Genomic DNA, 22,115 nt, shown 5'->3' with positions numbered 1-22,115 from the left:
TCGCCCGGCTTCCGGCGGAAGCGGAAGCTCCTGCGGAAATGGAGGGGCGGCCCCAAAGCGGCCCGGTCTCCTAAACTCATGGCGGCATTGGTGCGGGCGCCTTGTTCGGGGATGCGGCCGCAGTGTCGCCAGCTCTGGCTTCTGTTCTCCCACGGCCATGGGCTTTGGGGTACGGCAGGGATTCCGCGGCCGGGAGAGGCGCGTTGCTGCCTGGGGATCCGAGTCTTCAGCTCCGTGCCGCCACCGCCGGGAGCCAACGGACCCGAGCCCAAGGGCGGCCAAGCCGGGTCGCGCCGCTCGAAGCCCGGGGTGAGTGGAGCCTTTGGGGCTTGGCTCTCTCTGCAGCCTGGTATCTCCACATCCCGCTAGGTCACAACCTCAGGAACTTCCTGGAGTGCCCTGAAAGGGTTATGGAGTCACTTCCTTGCTTCCTGGTCAGCCTGTAGCCCTAGCCTTGACAGAACTATTTCCTGGTCAGCCCGTAGTCCCAGCCTCAATAGAACTTGAGAACCTACTCCCTCTCCGCGGAGTTACCCAACTCGGGCTTTTGCTCCAGAAAAAAAATAATAATAATAAATTCTGGGTCTTAAAAATCTCAACTTTATCATGATTCGAAAGTCAGGGCACTTTTATAATCTCACTGAATCCCCCAGTTCAGTGTATAAGTTGAAATTGAAACAAAAATGTGGACCTCTGTTGCGTTTGGGTATCCCCTACCCCTTCTTTCTTTTCTCCCTTCCTCCCCTGTTCCTTTTTATCTTCCTCTGGTTCTAGTTCGGTCTCACATTCAGAGCCTCCACCTTGCTTGTGTTAGTTTGGGGAGCGGGGGAAATCTTAGGCACAAGTAGCAAACAGTTTACGTCTTAAAGAGTACAGTATTAGCATAAGCCAGTGATCAATTACAGGCTTTGTGCTGTTTGTTGAGAGCAGGCCTATTATATCTCAGGTTGGCCTAGAACTTGATATGTAACCGAGAATGACTTTGAGCTTGATCCTCCTGCCTTCCCCTCCCAGAGTGCTAAGATTACATACAGGTGTGCTTCGCCACACCCGGTTTTATGCAGTGCTTGGCATGGAACCCAGGGGTTTGGGACATGCCAAGCAAGCACTCTACCAATTGAGCCCCATCTTCAACCTTTAATTTGTTTTTAAATGAACTTGGGTAACTTTCCCCTGGAAACGAGTGCTTTTGTAGTAGATATAACTGTATTCACAGAAACTTTCAGGATTTATCCCACAGTAACCTGAAACATTCAATGTATGTAACAATGGTTTGTGTGTATATACTTGCTATGAAAACATGTAATAAATACAGCATGCTTAAATGTTTGTGTCTTACTTGTTTTATTGTTGAAATCTCTGCCCCAGTAGCCTGTGTCTTGGAAGTCTTTAGCATTGACTTTTGCCATTGGAGGATCTTTATTGGCTGGAATGAAGTACTTCAAGAACGAAAAGATAGAAAGTAAGTGGTTACTCTGTGACCATCTTTTTTGTTTTTAAACTTTTTTACTTATTTATTTTTAACTGTGTGTATGTGAGTGCAGGTGCATGAATGTCCTGGTGGGAGCCAGAAGACCCCTTTGAGGAGTTGGTTCTAGTGTATTCTTTCCTTACGTGGTGGGTTCCTGGAATTGAGCCTCAGTCCTCAGGCTTTTAGAGCCAGCACTTTTATCTACTGAGCGGTTGGCCTGCCCGGTTTTTAAACTTTTTCTTTAAAAATAATTTTACATTTACTAGTTTAGAAGAGTTGTGAAGATGGCAAAGTCTCCATATACCTTTCATCCAACCCCTCTCTCAGTGTTGACATCTTAGAAGGTCATGGCACAACTAAGAAATTAAAATTGATGTAATTAACTGGATTACAGCATTTAATTGGGTTTTGCACATTTTCTCAGTGTCTTTAACTTTTCAGGGATGGAATCCAAAATGACTCAGCTTAATAGTTTTAAAAGACAGCTGTAAATATGTTGAATGTGGGCTGTTAGGAGTCCCGAGGGTGGGAACAAAGATGACTAAGATGTCCAACTGGTTGTCTCTTTAGTTTCTGAAGATTGTAAGGTTCTTAGGCTTTCCCTGACTTACATGACCTTGACAACTTTCAGAATTGTTCGTCAGTCTCTACTGGTCTCATCTTTCCTGGTGATTCAGTTCAGGCCTTGCAGCCTTTGACAGGGTTCTCACAGAAGTGATACTACACCAGTCATTGCATCCATCAAGTACATTATGATTTCTCCTTGTCTTGTCATTGATGTTGGATCATCTAAGACAATATTAGCCTTGTATAAATTATGTGTTTTATGATACGTGTCTGTGTGTGCTATTCTCATCACTCTGAATTTATTCATTTATTTTTGTCAGTATAGACTAATTATTTGCTACATATTCAGTGGGTTGTGAGCTATTCTCTTTCTTTTAATACTCAAAGTAACTCATAGAGCTTATGCTTAGTTGTTTTGTTTGGTTGTTGGTTTTCATTGTCAACTTGACACAACCTGGAATCACTTGGGAAGAGTCCATAAGGGGTCATCTAGATCAGGTTGGCCTGTAGACATACATGACCTTGGGGATTGTCTTGCCCTAATTGACTTGGAAACACCCAGTCTGAAAGTGGAAGGTAGCCCCATTTCCTGGTTTGGGGCCCTGTACTTTATAAGAATAGAGGAAGCTAGCTAAATACTATGCATACATAGTTTATTTCTCTCTCGTCTGGGCTGGGTGTGATATGACTAGCTGCTGCAAGCTCCTCACACTAGGACTTTCCCACTATTTCCAGGAATTGTTAGATAAAATAAACCCTTTCTCATCTGAGTTTCTTATTTGTTTGGTTTTTTGTTTTGTTTTTGAGACAGGGTCTCACTATGTAGCTCTGGCTGTCCTGGAACTTGCTTTATAGACCAGGCTGGCCTCAAACTCACAGAGATCCGCCTGCCTCTGCCTCCTGGGTGCTGGAATTAAAAGTGGGTTCCACCACTGCCTGGCCCTGAGTTTCTTTTTGACAAGATGTTTTATCCCAGCATCAGAAATGAAACAGGAACAGAGCTTGTTGTTCACACAGGATCCTGTTTTCAGGAGTCTTTGGGTTTTACCTTCTGTCACTGGCTCTTCTTGTACTTAATTTTTTCAGCTTACTTCAGCATTTCTCAACTTTCCTTTAGTTGGAGAATGCCTATGTAGTGAAACCATAAACTCACTTCAGTGCCTGATTGTCTTCATATTACAGAGATCATTCCAGTTTTCCATCCATAGTTCTGGTGTCCTTCCCATTAGTAACACTCTTATCCCTGTTTGTTTGGTTTGTTTATTTAATTAATCTCCTGTATAAAACTAAGGTCCCATCACCACTGCCTTTCCCATGAAGCTGTCTCTAGCACACCCAGCCTCTAAGCTCCTTCACCCCCACTCTGAACAGTTTAGGACTGGCTTGTTCTAGGAGAACACATTTTACCACTTCATTGCGGTGCTTGCCATGTGTTAACAGCATTTAATTTTCTTATTTTATGCTTATTTTTCTGAAAACATTTTTGTTAGTGTCTTGAAAACTGATATTTCTTGTGTATTTTATACCTCCTACTCCGCCTACATACTGTTACTAGTATTATGCTAACTCTGTCAGATATTTCAGTGACTTTTTTGTTTGGTACATCTCTTTAAGAGCTGGAGCAGCAACGACACCGCACCATTGGAAAGCCTTTACTAGGGGGACCATTTTCCCTCACCACTCATGATGGAGAGCCCAAAACTGACAAGGACTACCTGGGCCACTGGGTATTGATTTATTTTGGCTTCACGCATTGCCCTGATATCTGTCCAGAAGAACTAGACAAAATGATTCAAGTTGTAGATGAAATAGGTAAGAAAGCAGTTGCTAACTGCACTATTTAACGGTACTGTTTCTCACTGTGTTAGACAGGATGTTGTCATTATTTGGCCTGTAAGAACATAAAGTTTCCATGTTCAACTTGATGCTTTGATTGCAGGACCCTACTCTATACCGAAGGAGTCGTGTTTGGGTGCCAAATGTTAGATCACTTAGAAATGTCAGCATGCCTCTATCTCCTATTACTGAAGCATTCTCATTGTGTTTCCCTGGTGATGTTGATGGTTGGATTAGGAAATCTGGAGTGATAAGTGATATTTTATTAGTGTGAATTAAAAGGAATTAGAAGGATTCGTACCTCTTTAAATTGTTTTGGTATATTCATTCTTTATTGATAGCTTACCTTGTCCTTGAGATAGGGTAGGAAAAACTACAGGAGTTGGATTGCATTAGGAAATAAGATGGCTACGAGAAGTGATCTGGGGTAACAGCATTTATGTATCAGGAGAGGTGCTTGATGGGATGTCTGGCTCCACCACAGACAGAAACTATTCCTCTACTCCAGATAGTCTCATCTGTCCTCTGTTCTCCTGACTTTTTGCTATAGCAACACTTTCTCCGAGTGTTGTGTCTTTTCCCTATGATGACTATTGACTAATTGGAACTTTTTTTCAGACAGTATTCCATCCCTGCCAAATTTAACTCCACTTTTCATCACCATTGACCCAGAAAGGGACACACAAGAAGCCATCTCAACTTACGTGAAAGGTGTGTTTTACTGATAATTGCACATACTTACTTAACAGTTTGCAGTAGCAAAGCAAAATAGACAGCTGGTATTATTAACAGTTTTCAGGTAAATAAAAGGTCAGAGTTACAGCTTGCTTTAGTTGACACATGAGAAGCAGTTTTGCCCATCCTTGGTGCTGTGCTCTTCTGTCACAGGAAGGGTTGGAGCTTGAACTTCAGGTATACCTGAGTTAAGTGGGGATGAGAGTGCATTGCTCCTAGCTTTGTGTTTCACTGTTCTTTTGTTAAAATGTAGAGACGTGCCTCAGGAGTGTGTTCAGTGGGAGATTGTGTGAATATATATATTTATTTATTTAGACTGGGTTTAATTATACCTTTGACTGCCCTGGAAATCACCATAGACTAGGCTACCTTGAACTCATGGAAACCCACCTGCCTCTGCCTCTGGAGTGCTGGGATTAAAAGTGTGTGCCACCATTCCCTGCTTAATTCAATTGTTTGAAGAGGCTCCCAAGATTACATAAATTCTAAAAAACATAATAGTACGTACATTCTATGCCTGATTTACCCATAGCCATGAGTTTTGGTTTTGTATGAATTTTCTTATTGGCTGTCTTTTGTTGTTGTTCTTAATTTATTTTCCCACTAGGCATGGTGGTGCACACCTTTAATTTCAGCACTGGGGAGCTAAGAGTTAGAGGCTGGCCTTGTGTACACAGTTCTAAGATAGCCAGAACTACATAGAGAGGCCCTGTCTCAAAATTCTCAAAAAAAGAAAAAAAGTTTTTTTCATACAGTCTGTTTTGATTATATTCTCCCCCCAACTACAAGGTCTTGCCTACCCATTCAACTTCATGTTCTTCCTCCCACCTCAAAAAAATAAATTTAAAAAAATCAAAATAGACCAAAAAAGAAAAAAAGAAAAAAAAACCCAAGAAGACAAAAATGCCCAAACAAAAGTTCACAAAAAGAACATGGAGTCCATTTTGTGTTGGCCGACGACGACTCCTCAGCATGGGGCCTCTTGAACTAAGTTTCTTCTCATATGATGCATTGAAAAACCTGAGGTACTTCAGGAATCCTCAGCTGCATATGGTTATAGCTAAATTAACATAATTAAGTAACTAGAATATATTTCTCCCAGATCTTTATCATATTATAATCATTAAAAGATCCAACATATATCATGGGAGAATTTTCATTTCTTCTCTGAGTTTATTTTTCTTTAAATCATGCAGAAATGTTTGAAGACTCAGGAACAAAGTGGCACCAAAGCTGCTTCATAGTGTTTTTTATTTATTGGGGTTTTTATTTGTGCATGTTTTCTGTTATTTTGGTTTTATTATAAGTAAAGATGGTTATGTTTCTTGTCTTTCATTTTCACTGTGTTCTCGTTTTTATATTTAGAATTTTCTCCCAAATTGGTTGGTTTGACTGGGACAAAAGAAGACATTGATAGAGTGGCCAGAGCATACAGGGTCTATTACAGCCCTGGCCCTAAGGATGAAGACGAGGACTACATAGTAAGTGACCTGGCCTCGGGTCCCGGGTTCTCAAACTTTACATGCCTGACTGGCTTCTGAGATAAAGGAAAACCTGAGAGGCTGAAGAGATGGCTCAGCGATTAAAAGCACTTGTTGCTCTTCCAGAGAACCTGGTTTCAGTTCCCAGCACCCACACTGAGGCTCACAGTTGAATGTAAATCTAGTTCCAGGGGATCCAATGTCCTCTTCTGGATTCCACAGCACTAGGCACACACATTGAACACATACATACATGTAGGCAAGTACTCAAATACATAAACCAAAAATCTCTTTTAAAAAGAAAACTGAGGGTATTATAAATTTCTCAAGAATTTAGGGTAACTTGAAAATCACATATTTTTGAGAGGTGGGTGTTCATTTCCTAGTTTATATTCATCTCATAGTTTGTCTGACTCCCTAGTTGCATACAATTACAAAAGCAAATACTCAGGTACCATGTTGGATTCGGAGGAGCACCACATTGAATCCATGCTACTACAGTTTTAGTTCATCAGCATTGTGCTGGTTCTCCCTGTGTCCCTGATGAAGTAGAGGAAAAAATGCTCCTTTTAGAAGTAGTTGTAAGCCTCGGGGAATCAATTATTTCATTGAAAAGTAAGAGAAAAAATAAGAGTCTTCAAATAACAGATTATCTACAGGTTTTAGTGGCTCTGACAGTTCCCTTCAACTTGGGGTTCAGTAATGAGAGATGGGACATCTGCCCAGTTTACCTTTGTGGGTCCTTCATTAAGGATCTGTTTCCTTGTTAGTGTTGTCTGTGAAGTCCTGAGCAACTAAACCCACTTCTGATTTGTGTTTCGTGGTGTGCAAAGGGCTGACTTTTCTTCTCAACCAGGTTCTTATTTCCCAGCACAGAGTTGACATGCTGCTATAGTATTGTTAACAGATTATTTTTTTCAGTTGTCATACTGTGGGTTTTCTATAATGTTAGTTGAGTGAAGTGATTATCATAAATTTTCATTTTATCTGCAAAATGTCTGAATCACTGATTTACCAGTTTCCTGAGGCTGTCCTTATAGTGATGTTTGTCTCTACTGCCCACTGTAGTTTGTAGTTTGTATCTCTCTCTCTCTCTCTCTCTCTCTCTCTCTCTCTCTCTCTCTCTCTCTGTGTGTGTGTGTGTGTGTGTGTGTGTGTGTGTGTGTGTGTGTGTGTGTGTGTATTTACACGTGCTGACTAGGATGGCTGATAAACGAGCTCCCAGAATCTGCCTGTCTCCGCTCCCCTGTACTGCACATGCAGGCATCTGTGGCCATGCTCAGCTTCTACCTGGATGCAGGTGATTTGAACTCTTGCTTTCACCCTGAGCACCAGCACTGGCCCACTAGACCAGTCCTTCAGCCCCTCGCTGGCACTTTTGAGCCTGTAGCCTGTTGTTTATTGCTGTGTATTTACTAAATCAGCCAACAGGGGGAGACACTTTCAGCTTCTTAGAGTTTTTCGTTAGTGTGACTCCTTATGTCTTGAGGCAAAATATGTTAGGATTAAGGACCAGTACGGGGCAGTGCTTAGAGGTAAACCTTGAGATGTAATGGGATGCTATTTTCACAATCTCAGACAATGGTGATAAAAGTAGAATCTTTACACAGTGAATATAAATTGAGCATACTAAACAGAATTAACCACAAAGCTAAATTTGTACATTATTATATATGTACTTATTATACACATAATACGACTTTATTATATATATATATATATATATATATATATATATATATATATATAAATGTTAGTTAGAAAATAGTTCAGGAAGAATATAAGTGGCTTTTTACATTTAAGCTAAGACAAATTCATAACAAGATTATTTAGTGGTATATCTTTTTAAAAACCTGTCAGTTTAGCTGTGATTGGAAAGTTTGAAAATCTTTTGTTAGAATTGGAAAAATAAGAAATGGGTTGTTGGAGTGAACTTCAGACACCAGGTGTTTCCATGCACTGTTGTTAGGAATGAATCTGGTAAGCCCTCTTCAGAGGGTCCTGTGGAAGTATGTGAAACTGCTGTTACCGACACGGGTGCTACTTGGAAATTAGCTCACAGGTGACTCTTACAGCACTGTTGGTAACGATTGAGACCTGAAACCCAAGCAGTCATGTGTGAAGAGTTACTTCTTTATCTGTCCTGATGGAGAACAGCGCTTTCTGGGTTGCCTGACAAGAGACTGTCATGAAGTGTCAGTTGTGTGACGGTGGTAGATGGAGCTGGGTACAGACATAGTAAATGAAGAGAATTTCTCTGAGAATACAGCAGTAACTAGTGACAGTGGTTCCCTGCTAGAAGAACCGAAGGACGTTGGGAGTCCAGAGTGGAAGATTAGTGTGCATGCACTACTTTTTTAGGCAGTTAAAATGTGTACTAAAAGCCATGAGTTACCAGCTCTGCAGCTGAATTGGAAGTCGTGGTGACATAGTGGTAAGAAAAGGATGTGGACTTTGAAATAGAGGATGCCTGTCTCCGGTTGAAATGACAAGTGACGGGTGGGGAGATGGCTCAGTGGGGAACAATGCCTGTTGTACAAACACAAGAACCTGAGTTCACATCCCTAGCAACCACATAAAAAGCCAGGCTTGGCCATGCGCTCCTGAGACTCCAGCACTATTAGGGGTGGTAACCTAGCTCTGGGTTTACTGAGAGACCTTGTTTCCAGGGAATCCAGCTGAGGGTGACAAAGGAGGCCACCCAACATCATCTTCTGACCTCTGGGGGGGGGGGGGGGGCGCGGCGGGAGTGCATACTCACACACACACAAGGAAGAAAGGGTGTGTAGTTGTTTGTTTTGTTTTTCTATACTACAAACTACCAAAATTTGACAAATTCTCTATCAGAGCAAGTGTTGATTTGCCCCAACAATAATGGAAAAGTGACCACTGACAAGTTTGACAAGAATAGAAGAATGTATTTTACTGTATACTAGTTGCTAATTTATATTAACCCACAAAAATAAGTCCAGCATACTTCAGTTCTGGTCTTTTAAGAAGGAAAGTGAAGCCGGGCGGTGGTGGCGCACGCCTTTAATCCCAGCACTCGGGAGGCAGAGGCAGGCGGATCTCTGTGAGTTCGAGGCCAGCCTGGTCTCCAAAGCGAGTACCAGGAAAGGCGCAAAGCTACACAGAGAAACCCTGTCTCGAAAAACCAAAAAAAAAAAAACAAAAAAAAAAAAAAAAAAAAAAAAAGAAGGAAAGTGAATAGAGAAAAAGGTAAAGTGTATGTGGAGGAGGGCGGTGGATATTATATGTGTATATGAAATTGTCAAAAAATTCTCTAAAGGAAATGGTGAAGGAAAAAGGGGTATAAGCTGCAGAGGCTTGAGGGGAGAACCAGAGTCTTAATACTGAGTCAAATGTGAGGAGAGATTCCTGGTCCTGCCTGGTTCCTGCAGTCAGTTCTCCACATGAAGTCACCAGCTGTCTGAGCTCTTGGTGGCATTCTTTCCTGATGGAGGCAAGTGGCTCTTTCCATTTGCTATCTCCTTATGAATGTGTGTGTATAAAAAGCCAATAGCCTCACGGCCAGATAATGTGGGCTGGGGTATATTCTGGGGAGTTTCCAGTTGGTGTGTGTGATGGCATTCCTATCTTCTCCTGTCTTGCCAAACAAGCCTGCAGCAAAGTCCAAGGACTTAGGATGCCAGGTCTACTCTTAACTATTGTGGAAATGAATATCTAAAAAGAGTGATGACCAGCCGATACTTAAACTGGAACTGAGACACTTTCAGAGCATAGTCAAGGAAATTGAAGAGCCTCCTAGAGAGCAGCATTTGTGGCCAGTAGGGTTTCCAAGCAGTCTGCTTCAGATAAGAAGGTCAGACTAGCAAATGCAAATTTCCCAAGGGAGAAAAACATCTTCAGTTTTTGTTTGAATCACTAGTATCTGGACTAAATCACTTAGGATTTGTAAATTACATGCTTCAGCTAGTGGTTGGTTTTTTGGCTTCTCATAAAGCATGGCAAGCAGAGTTTAAGCAGTTCTTCCTTAAATATGAGGATGCACACCAGGCACTCGCTGAGTTCTGAACTACTCAAAGTAGTTCTTACCACTGCTCTGACTCCCATGTGATAGCTCTGTATGAATGCAGAAGGGGTCAGATGAGATACACCCAGTAAGAAGTACAAGGTGTTTCATAACAGCGCTGCTGTTCCACAGCGTAGCGTATTTATGAAGGCTGATAGATAGAAGGTGAATGTACTGGTGAGTATATGAAGAATTGTACCAAAGGATCCTAAGCTGACCCACAGCAACAACCATGGCAGATTTCAGGAACCTAAGGTTTCAGATGACCCCTGACTGGGAGTGTGTTGCAGTCGACAGGCCCATTCGGTAGATAGTGTCTCCCTGAGAGGATGCTGCAGTGGTTATTTAAGCACTGATGTTAATTTAATGTCTCTTACCTGCAGCATATTTCTCTTCAGTAACATAAGTTTGGTAATCCTTTTTCACATATGCTTCTCCCCCTCTTTACAGGTTGATCATACAATAATAATGTACTTGATTGGACCTGATGGAGAGTTCCTCGATTACTTTGGCCAAAACAAGAAGGCAGCAGAAATAGCTGGTTCAATTGCTGCACATATGAGATCACACATGAAGAAGAGGTAGCCAGAGTTGTGTCACCAGACACAGGATTGTCTTGTTGAAGAGGAAGGAGGCTTTGTCTCCCCAAGGAGCCTCTATATAATGTAATGTACAGCATGGCCTTCATACCCTGAGATCATTTTTCTACATGAGATGTTGCCCTGGGCTCAGCCAACCCAGTCTGCCACGTAGCTACTACCATGAGTCCAAAGGGCCAGGGTAAGCAGAGCTGGTGGAGAACAGGCCTCCCAGAGCCATCAGAGGGAGGCACATGAGCACCTTTCCATAGGAATGGCACTTGGAGCAGCACCAATGCCCCGACAGCGTCTGGGACCTTGCTCAGGCAAATTGTGGGGCCGGATTCAACAGCAGAGTGTCATTTCCATAGTGCTCTTGCTTTTTCAACTTGTGTGCTTGTTTGCTGATAGTCAAGACAGGCATCTGCGTTTGTCTTTATACTTGAGGGTAGAGGTCAGTCTTTGTAGAAAAGGAGTGTCACTGTCAGGCTTGCATTCCGTTCCCTCAGCACGTGCTGCTTGGATGACTGGAGGAGAAAGCGTATTGTTCCAACCTAACTGTTAATTCAGTTCCTGATTTTTTATTTTTTTAATAGCTAAATGGTTTGGCTGGTTTTCAGTGATCGACCAAATGGAAATGAAGATATTAATTATGACTGATAAAGGTTTTGTTTTTCATGTACCAGATTACACAGTATATAAAATAAAGATGTAATCAGTTTAGCAACTTGGACAAGTATGACTTCGATTCTGTGAAGAGTGGATGCCTAGGGCATTGTGGTCAGGACAGAGGCCACAGACTGAAATGGGTGGGTAGATAGATGCTTGTTAAAATGCAGGCCTGGAGCTCACCTCTCTTGTCTGGGTGACATGCAGAGACCTGGGTTTCCCCGGGGACAGGTGACTGACATATGATGATGGGAGTCCACAGGTGGATCTGGTGTCTCACGGAGAAACGTTAAGTATAACCGGCCTTTGGAGGAGTTGTCAGCAGCTGTTCCAGAAAATGCTGCTGTGGCCTGGGCATGGTGCCATACACCTTTAGTCCCAGCACTCGGGCAGAGGCAGGTGGTTCTCTGAGTTTGGGGCCAGCCAGGCTACCTAGTAAGCCCCTCTCAAAAAAAAAGAAAAGAAAGAAAATACTGGTTGAATAATAGATCTTGGCTTTGTTTCTGAATTAAACTGCCCTAATACCTGGGTTTGGCTGTTGTTTTTTTTTTTTTTTTTTTTTTTTTTTTTTTGGTTTTTCGAGACAGGGTTTCTCTGTAGCTTTGTGCCTTTCCTGGATCTCGCTCTGTAGACCAGGCTGGCCTCGAACTCACAGAGATCCACCTGGCTCTGCCTCCTGAGTGCTGGGATCAAAGGCGTGTGCCACCACCGCCGGGCCCACCTTTTCAACTTGAACCTTTCCAGTAAATCCAAAAATGCTACAAATAAAGCATGAGTCCAAAGGGCCAGGGTAAGCAGGGCTGGTTAGCTTTTATATGCATATAATGCAGGCTTATCTTCTGGCATTTAATTTCTCAGTATATACATTAAGCTTAATGAGTACTTAGGTCACTGTGGAAGAACACCCTGTATATGTTACAGGCCAAGTCATGTCATTCACAAAAATATGGCCACATCCCAGAATCAGTCACTTCAGAAGGTGACTGTATTTGGACATTAAGTCTTTAAGGAAGTAATGTTAGGATCCTAGTCTCACTCTCCTGGGTCTAACGTCTTACATCATCGGGGGGCACCGGAACTGCTACCTCCTCGTGGTCACGCAGTCTCCGCCTTAAAAAGTTTAAAAAGCGGAACACAGACCCCCACCCTCTTTTCCGCCTACCTACCAGTGCCGTTTCATCCTTTCAGGTAATTTAGTTGAAATGAGGCCATTTGGTTAGGCCCTCCCTAAAGCAGTATTATTGGCATCCTTAATAGTGTAGGAGATCAGGACACAGGAAAACAGGTGGGAACACAGGTGTCCATCCACTAGCCTGTGTAGAAGGAAACAACTCCTAACACCTCCATTGTAGACTGCCAATCTCCAATTTAAGAAAATAGATGTCTCCTGTTTAAACCACTCAGTCAGCTGTAGCAAACCAGTACAAGTACAGTCCATTCCTTGATAAGCAGCTGGAAGATTTAGTTCCCCTCCCAAGTACTTGGTTTGGAATGCTTTTCTTGGGAACTTCCTAAAGTCTGATCTTAAAACAAGAAAGGTACTGAGCATCAGAAATAGCAAACATTTTAGTACAGAACACTTGTATGGCCGAGTGTGTGGCATGCTTGCTCATTCTCAGCTGTTGCAGGTTAGCCCTTCTGTGATGCCCCAGAAAGGAAAACTTGCAAGTTGTTATCCCTCCTGTGATGCTCCAGAAAGAAGAGCTTTTACAGAAACTTTTCATTTGCTCTTCATCCAGTGTCAAGTTTACAGACTTAGAGCTTAGCAGGATAGATGCAGAGAACGGGACCTCAGAGATGATCTCCCTTTGTGTGTGTGTGTGTGTGTGTGTGTGTGTGTGTGTGTGTACACGTACGTACATACGTACATACATACACATTCTTGTGGATGCACGTGTGTTTGGAAGCCAGAAGTCAACCTTGGGTGCCATCAGCTGTCCACCATGTTTTCAGAGAAGGTCTCTCATTGGCCTAGAATTCCCCTAGCAGGCTGGCTAGGCAAGAAGCCCACTAGAGATCTTCCTGTTTCTGCCTCCCAGTGCTGGGGTTACAAGCATGTGCTGCCAAACCTGGGTTTTAGGGTTTTGTTTTGTTTTTTTAAATACATCAGTTCTGGTAACACAGGGACCCGGGAAGCTAGCTGGTTTCTAAGCATTTCTGAGATTATAAAGGATGATAGTTCTCTGAGAGATTTGTTACTAGCTTTGTTTTGTTGGGGTATTTTGTTTGTTTGTTTGTTTGTTTGTTTGTTTATAGACAAAGTTTCTCTGTAGCCCTGACTGCTGTCCTGGAACTCTTATCTGTAGACCAGACTGGCCTCAAACTCACAGAGATCCTCCTGTCTCTGCCTTCTGAGTGCTGGGATTAAAGGTGTGCACCACTGTACCCTATGTACCCCTAGGCTGGTGTTGAACTTGGCAGTTCTCTTCAATGTAATTCATCAGTACAATAAATAGTTGGAACAGCTGCTGGCTTTGACAATTGCTCCGTCAGGTTGCGACCATTCCTATCAAGCATTTCTGGCTCTAGGTATGAAGTGTCACTTCCACTATGAGATAAGAAAGAGTTCATACACTCTCTTTCCCAAGATTTCCTGGGGCCTAGCTTCTGTCCTGGTATAGTTGATTTAATCCTCTGTCTCAGTCTATACACATAGCTTTCTTCAAAGGCTTTGAGAGTGGGGTCCTCGTGAGCAGGTTTCCTTCTCCAATTGCAGGAGAGTTAACAGGGGTGAGCTTTGCTCAGAGGCTGACACATGTAGGTATTCTGTAAATACCTACATGCATGTACTACATGGCAGTCACTGTCCTCGGCGTTAGGGATTTAGGAGTGAGCAAACTCTCTGGGAACTTATTTTTACAGGTAGACTCTAAGTAGATCACCACACTGAGTGCTGTCATAATAATTAGAAACTCAGAGAAGGTAAGAGTGAAGAAAGATGGGGAAGATGGATGTGTATGGAAGGAGGGATGATTTGAATGTGGTTGGTCCCTCTGAAGCCCTTGTTGGAATTTAATCCTCTAAAATAGTAATGTGGGACTTTAAGAGATGAAGGATTAGGTTTCTGCCCCCTTGGATGGAACAACCTACTCATGAGATAAATGAATTATTGGTAAATGTTTAATGGACTATTTAAGAATAAATGCAACAGAAGCCAGTTTGCTTTGGACTCTTGCATGAACCTTGCTTTACCATTCAGTGTCCTGCACAGCCTCAGGACTACCAGTAAGAAGGCCATCACCAGATGCAACCCCCCCAAATCCTGAACCCAAACTGTTAGCTGAAAAACCTCTTATTGTTAATAACTTAATGTGTGATATTTTTATTTTCTATCAAAAATACACAAAAGTCAGAGGTTTCCTTCTCGTGGTAACTACTGGGGAAAATGAGAGTGAGCCTTGTATCTAGGAGAACCTTCTTAGCAGAAGCCATAGCAAGCCTATGGTGCCAACACCAGGGCTCACTCCACATGTGAGGACCAGGGACCTAGTGAGCCATGCAGACCTGCAGGAATGAGGCCAGGGAATAGCAGAGAGCCTGGACTGTAAAGCGTGGGTTCAAGTAAGGGACTTTGATTCTGTTGTAAGGGTGAGATGTGGGGTAGGGGAAGCCCTAGAAGGACAGAGCCAGAGCCTGACCTGACCATCTCAAGGGACCCTCGGAAATCACTGCCTTGACCTAGGAGTCAAGGACATGAATATCACCCTTGTAAGGATACATAAAAAGTGACTCGGGCTTGGGGAGTTAGCTCAGTGGTAGAAGGCCCTGGGTTCAGTCCTCAGCTCCAGAAAAAAAAAAAAAAAAGTGACTCAATCTGTTCCCTGTGTTGTATTTCATTAGAACATTTATGTCACCTTTAAATTGACTTTTTAATTGTGGAAATTTTTGATCATACTCAAAGAATAGAATAATCTAGTGAACTTCATGCATCCATCACCAAAGTTCAGTTCTTGGCAGCAGAGGGACTAATTGTGTTCTGTATACACCTCCTCCTGCTCAACCAGAGCACAGTCCTAGTATATATCTGTGAAAGCGTCAAGCAACATATTCTCGTTTGTCATGCCCAAAACACTTTTTGAGGTTTAGGGGCATAGGGAGATTGTTTATGTTAGTTTCCTGTCATGACATAATAACCGGGGGCAGGAGGACTTAGAAAAAGAAAATTTTATTTTGGCAATGTAAGGTTTTACAAGTTTGAAGTCCACGGTGGCTTGACTCTGTTTTTTCAGGGGATAGAGTGAACATCATGACAGGGTATGCATGGTTCAATCCAGCTGCTCACCTCAACGTGACCAGGCAGCTAAGAAGCAGAGACCAAGGCTCTGATGTCATCTTTGTCATAGTTTATCAATTTGACACACCTGGGAAGAGGGCCCCTCAACTGAAGAGTTACCTCCATCAGCTTGACTTAAGTGCATATCTGTGTGCTATTTTCTTAATTGGTAATTGATGTAGAAGGGCCCAGCCCACTGTGGGTGATACATCCCTGGGCTGGTAGGCCTGGGTTGTATTAAAATAACTAACTGAGCAAGCCAGTAAATAAGCAGCATTCCTCCATGGTTTCTGCTTCAGTTCCTACCTCTAGAACAGTGGTTTTCTGCCTTCCTAATGCTGTGACCCTTTAATACCATTCCTCATGTTGTGGGGACCCCCAACCATAAGAGTATTTTGTTGCTACTCCGTAACTGTAATTTTGCTACTGTTAGGAATCATAATGTAAGTATCTAATAGGCGACCCCTGTTAAAAGGTAGTTCAACACCCTCCCTCCCAAAGGTGTTGTAACCCGCAGGTTGAGAATGGCTGCTGTAAGCTCTTGCCTTCTTTTCCTTTGATGATGATGATTGTAACCTGTATGACATAAAAACCCTTCCCTCCCCAAGTTGCTTTTCCTTAGAGTGTTTCTTCATAGCAATGGAGAAGCAAATACATCCTTCAAGGGTGGTACCATATCCCAGAGGTACTGAGGCTGGCGACAAAGCATTTAATACATGGGCCCTTGGAAGACATTTAAGATTCAATGACCACTTAATGTCATCCAGTATCCAGTTAATGATAACTCAGGGTTGTACTTCGGTCCTCTGATTCTCAGAAGCCATGAACCTCCATATCATATTGTAGTTGTGTATGTATTGCACTGAGGTCAAGGAGGATGCAAGTATAATAGTGTGCAGGATGTACCAGAACAAAAACAGCAACCTACTTGTTAGCATTTTCATTTATAAAACCAGGATCATGTTAGGATGACATCAGATGCCAGGAGCACAAGCCAGAATGGTGCTCAGCTCCAGCAGGGCTTGGAATGGTTGGTTGTAGTTGAAGCAGACACAAGGCCTCTTCCAGAGTGATGGAAGTGTTCTGTGGCTTAAACTGTGTGATGGCTTACATATCTAGAAGTTTAAGATTTATCCATGGCGCTCTACAATCTGTACCTTCAAAAAACAGAGGAAGAATTCCCGTGAATGGCCTTGAAAGAATGCATGTCTGGGACATGAGGAAGGTTTCAACTCTCAGCAACTTGCTCTAGCTTAGCAGAATAGCATTGACTAATGCAAAGGCAGGCTACCCCAGGTGAGAGAGGGACAAAGAGACTACACAGAAAGCAGACCTCATCACAGTTGAACAAACCCAGAGAGAGGGAAATGGTCAGACAGGGCTGGGGGCCCATAGGCAGGGTCTTCCCATTCCCATTTCATGGCACAGAAAATGGACTCCAGAGCTCTCCCACTCCACCCTATACAGGAGGACAGCATCTAAAGCTGGCATGGCACTGAGAGGCAGTGGGTTTGCTCAGAGGCCTTTGGGGAGCCTCAGGGAAGAATGTGGGGAAGGGTGCTGAAGAGAACAGCAGCTGGTCAGTGTTCCACTCCCATGATCCTTTTTATGGAATGAGCCGGAGATGCTACCCTTACAGTCCAGCCATCTGAAGTATTCCTGGGTGGGTCTGCAGTTGGCAGCCCATTATCCATTTTCCATCCAAGGATGATACAAAGGTAAGAGCCCAGGCTGAGTGAGAAAGGCAGCCTTACCCTTGCATCTGCTGGGCACTGAGATCTTGTGATGGCCTTGAAGCCTGATAATTGCCATCACAGTATCAGGTTCGTCATTGTGGTGGTGTAGGAAGGAAAGACTTGGGTCCCTCTGAGTTTTTTGAAAAGCTAATAAAACTTTGGTGGATATTGCAAATCCAAACTGTAACACAGTATCAGTTTATTATTTTATAGATGGAATGTACATACTTTTGCATTGTCTTACATATGTTCACTCTTTCTGTCTATAAAAATTTAAATGTATAGACAGCCTAATGTTTTTCTCCCATATTGTGCTGTGATCCTGACTTTGAGAGCCAAGGCTCTGGAGTTCTTAAGCATCTAGTCTTAGATCCAATCTACACAATGCTTTTGGTTCCCCCCCTTCTTGCTCCTTCTCTAGAGCTTCTGGGTGAGTCTTTTTTCTTATAACCATAAAACCCAGAAATGCAGCTATGACATGACAGCAAAGGCAGAGTGCATAAAGTAGATCACCACTAGATTTGATCAAAAACACATAAATAATTACTAACCCCAAGAGATAAGAAGTTTTTAAGGGTCTATAGAGAAATTGCATATGAGTAACTTCAGAAAAAGCCAGGCAAAGGACATAAATAATAGTTCCCAAAAGAGGAATAAGAGATAAATGATAGATGAAAAGTGTGGCATTACTAGTGATCAATAATGAAAGTTAAAACAGTGGAATTTTGTTTCAGGTTCATGAGACACTAAAAAGTATGATACCCATTAATAATGACTCCTACATGGAACTGGTAGAGAAACCATGGCAACCATTCTGGATAGTGAGTTCACAGCAGATAATAAACCTGCTTTACTTTGTCCACAGAAATAACTGGAGTGAGTGCAAACATCTGCTTCCTGCAACATTTTCGTATTAAGTGATGTAAATTGGTGTGGAATGCAGAACTACCTATGTGCTGAACTACAGCAGATAAACAGTGGTACATTCATAAATGGAAAACCATAGGATCATTAAAATGGAGCTGTAGGGTTGTGAGTATAACTCAGTTATAGAGTTGCCTAGTATATGTGAGGCCCTGGTTTTGATCCCCAGGACCAGATAATAACTACATTTAAGTAAGTTTAAAAGAGGAGCTGTTGATTGATATTTAAGGGTATGAGAAGATATTCAGTGCATAATTTGACTAGGTAAGCCACAGAAGTTTGATCTCTTTTTTTTTTTTGCATAAACACAAAAATTACACACCAAAATGTTAACAGTTGTTCAAAATGGAAGTACATTCATGATTTTTTTTATTATTTTTGATGATCTGTTTTCTTAGCCTTTTCAAATGAATATACATTTTGTTTATAAGAATGATAATATTATATAAAAAATGAGTCATTGGGGCTGAAGAAATGGCTGCATGGGTGGGAACACTTACTGTAATGAATTCAAAGCCCCAGGGCCCACATAAAACAAAGCCAGGCATGAGGACAGCTGGGGCTTGCTGTGTGCCAGCCTTAATCTAGATTCAGGGAAAGACTTTGTCTCAAGAGAATAAGGCAGAAAGAGACAGCAGGACATCAGTGTCTTCCACTCGTCTTTACATCTGTACATGGGGGATATGCATCTGCACACACGTGCAAAATGAAAAGATGCATTTTTTAATTAAAAAAATCATTTTTTATATTTTATGTATGAGTGCTCTGCATGTTTACCTGCATGCCAGAAGAGGGCATCAGATCCTGTTATGGATGGTTGCAAACCACCGTATGGTTGCTGGGAATTGAACTCAGGACCTCTAGAAGAGCAGCCAGTGCTCTTAACCACTGAGCCATGTCTGCAGCCTGTTGGTTATGCCGTGGCGCTGCCCCTCGTGGCTGGTCGCCGCCCACGGCGGCCATGCCGGCGGAGGAGCATGCTGATTAAAAGAATCATAGCCATGGTTACCTTTTTAGAACTTTATGGGGGGGCACAGAGAGAGAGAGAGAGAGAGAGAGGTGGGGGGGAGGGAGAGAGGGGGACTGACGGGGGGAAGGAGCGGAAAGGAGAGGGGACAGAGAGCCCACAGAGGGCCCACCCGCTTTTTAGGCTGGGAAGCCAGCGAAGGCTGATGACGTAATTAAGGACGTAAATAAGGACCAAATCCTTACACAGCCCAGTGCAATTTTTTATAAAAGAGTTGTTATTAGGAAAAGTGGTCAAGGTTAAGGAAGAGAAATAGTTTATCTCTGTGTTGATTTCAATCACATTTTGTCGCTTCCAACATTATGGTGCTAAGAGGGATTATGATGTTAAGAGCAGGATCAGATATTATGTGCTGTGATCCACTAGTAATGTCTGCAGGGGTTGTAGGAAGCAGTAGTAGCCATCTTGATCTAATTCCCACCGGCCATGAAAGTGAGGTGCTAGGTTTACTGTTGCCCTGTGTGCTTGGTTGCTTTTGACTGGAGAAAGGCATAGCACGACTTGGGCTTTTTATGCACAGTCTCATGCAAACCCCAGGGAGAAATGCCTCTAGTGATAGGCTGTCAAGTCACCCCAGAGAATGTCACATATTATGACAGACCACCCTTTGCCTCAACACACATACAGACTTGTGTCTCTCTTGTAAGGATAATGCAATTTTCCCAAGTTCCTGCCCTGAGAAAATTCCTCCCAGAGTCCTGGGAAAGACACAACATATGGTGAGGGGTACCTGAGGGAAAAGAATCTACTTACACTATGTTCTTTTGTCTGTTAACTTTATTCCTTTATGACAAAACTCTATCTATACAGCTTTAGTTCTGTCCTGAGTCTCAGTTTCTCTTTGTACCTACTTTTCCTGTCCCCTCATAGCCCTGGTAATAACTAAGTCCTTATGCTTTTGGTCTCATCTTCGTCCTCTGTTCCTTCATCCTTCATCTATCCTTCCTGGCTCCTTACCCCTGGCCCTGATAAACTCTACCAGAGATCTGCTTTACCCTCTACAGAATCTCTCTGTCTTCCTCTCCTCTCTCTGGCCATGCAATTCTATGTCTGCCTCTGGAATTCCCTTCAGTCCATACTGCACCTGGTTATGCAAAAAGCCCTATTGTCCTCAGTCAATCTCTCTGCCATGCCCCTAGGTTTGAAGGAAGGGGATGGTCTGAGCTTCATTTGCACAAGAAGCAAAGCTATACATGGACAGCCTGCTTGTCTCCTAGGCTCAGCAGGGGAGTTAGTTACCTAGGGGTTAAGCAGAACTGTTTGCCAAATGGTCTGGGAGTATTTGGGTATGCAAGAATTTCATAGCAGAAGACAGCTGAAATATTAAGGCTGTATAACACCAAATATTTTATGATAAATGGCTTCCCATTTGATGGCCCCTTGGCTGGTCAAAGTATAGCTTTAATACGCAGCTGATATATTCTATAATATAGTCTTGCAGCCCGCAAGACTCTTGTACCTTAAGTGACAGTCAGAAGGTACTAGATATGAGGATTTATGATTATTTAGTTTCTCTCCCCCCATCTTTTTTATTTTATGTAGAAAGAAACTAAGCTCAAGACATTTAGCAAGTTTAAACTTTACAGGGGAAATCTGTTTCTTCCATAATTCAAGAATATTCTATCAGTGTTGAGGCACTGAGGTAGCTACATGCTCAGAGCAAGGACCAGCACCTCCCACAGCCCCATCCATCCCCTGTGCTAGAAACACGCCCTGCTGAGTCATAGCTTCCCCACCAATTAAGTGGGGATATGGCCACCTGCTCTGCCTATTCCCTGGGATTGTGGCAAGGCTCAAAAAAGATCAGAGACAAATGAGGAAAGCATTGGCAACACACACAAGATTACTAAAACCTTTGACATATGAAAGTTCCTAAAATAGAAAAAAAAAAAATACGTGAGAAAGGACAAGGGGTATGAAGATGAGAACTGTGAGTGGCCAGAAAGACGTCCAACTTCACAGGGAAGCCACAGCCATGACACCTCAACAATACAGTTGCCCAAACGAAACCTGAACAATGACAGTGAACATGCTGACTCGGAAGGGGGACATCTCACAGTGTCCCACCCCTAGACAGAGAATTACAGGCAACTAATGAGTGACATTGAAAGTGGGAGAATTAGTCTCTCCCAGAGCTGAGCCCCTTAGTTGGCTATTGAATGCAAAGTGGCTAGCCTTGGAAACATATGCACACAAGCAACACCAAATGGACTTAGTGGGTTGTGTATATGTACTTATATATGTAACAATAATGAAGAAAAAGACGCCATCAGTTTGAGATAGAGGTAGACGTGGGAGGGGTTGATGGAGGAAAGGAAAGTGGGGAAAGTGATATCATTGGATTTTAATTAAAATTTAAACTTTTAAATAATAAAATCTTGAAAAAAGAAAAGATGCAAATAAAATTTGAGAGATTTTGCCACTTCACAGAGACCTAGTTGCTGCCAGATTTTTTTTCGGTGTGGTTGGATAATCTTGGATTCTGTCTTTTCCTCCTCATACCCCTCAATCCTGCTCTGAACTCCGGCTGGGAGACCCCTTAGGTTCCATCTTGGGAGAATGGAAGAAAGAATCTGTCTCCAGTTGGCTCCTGTGTATGATGGCCTCTGCCAGGTAGCCTGTCTCTACCGACTGACACTTTCTACTGACATCCGTGCCCTGGGGCCCCCAGATTCTTGGAACTACTGTGTAAATCCCTGCCCCCACCCTGTGCTCATGCTTACACCAGACAGAGGGAACCAGGAAGTGAATGTGACAGATGTTAATTATAAATTGTGTAATTCAA

At 42.7% G+C, this 22,115-nt stretch overlaps 2 protein-coding genes across 3 annotated transcripts in view; both read left to right on the top strand.

Moving 5' to 3' along the window:
* The first annotated feature begins 35 nt into the window (after window positions 1-35).
* On the top strand, window positions 36-11,428 carry LOC128121830 (protein SCO1 homolog, mitochondrial). The gene is made up of 6 exons (XM_052756857.1): window positions 36-309; window positions 1,372-1,462; window positions 3,653-3,850; window positions 4,493-4,585; window positions 5,975-6,090; window positions 10,574-11,428. Exons 1-6 carry the CDS (start codon window positions 79-81, stop codon window positions 10,706-10,708), a joined length of 864 nt encoding a protein of 287 aa, XP_052612817.1. The 5' UTR covers window positions 36-78; the 3' UTR covers window positions 10,709-11,428.
* A 7,998-nt stretch (window positions 11,429-19,426) lies between these two features.
* The window catches only part of LOC128122210 (myosin-3), a 37,055-nt gene continuing 34,366 nt past the window's right edge, over window positions 19,427-22,115 (top strand). For both annotated transcript variants that reach the window (XM_052757579.1, XM_052757577.1), the window contains exon 1: window positions 19,427-21,943. The gene's annotated coding sequence lies outside the window, so the exon portion shown is untranslated. The remainder of the gene's footprint in view (window positions 21,944-22,115) is intronic.

This window comes from Peromyscus californicus, unplaced genomic scaffold (assembly GCF_007827085.1).
Source record: "Peromyscus californicus insignis strain IS unplaced genomic scaffold, ASM782708v3 Scaffold_3__1_contigs__length_106647218, whole genome shotgun sequence".
NCBI classification, from domain to species: domain Eukaryota; kingdom Metazoa; phylum Chordata; class Mammalia; order Rodentia; family Cricetidae; genus Peromyscus; species Peromyscus californicus.
The sequence above is the reverse complement of the archived record's forward strand: the minus strand, read 5'-3'. Positions and strand labels throughout refer to the sequence as shown.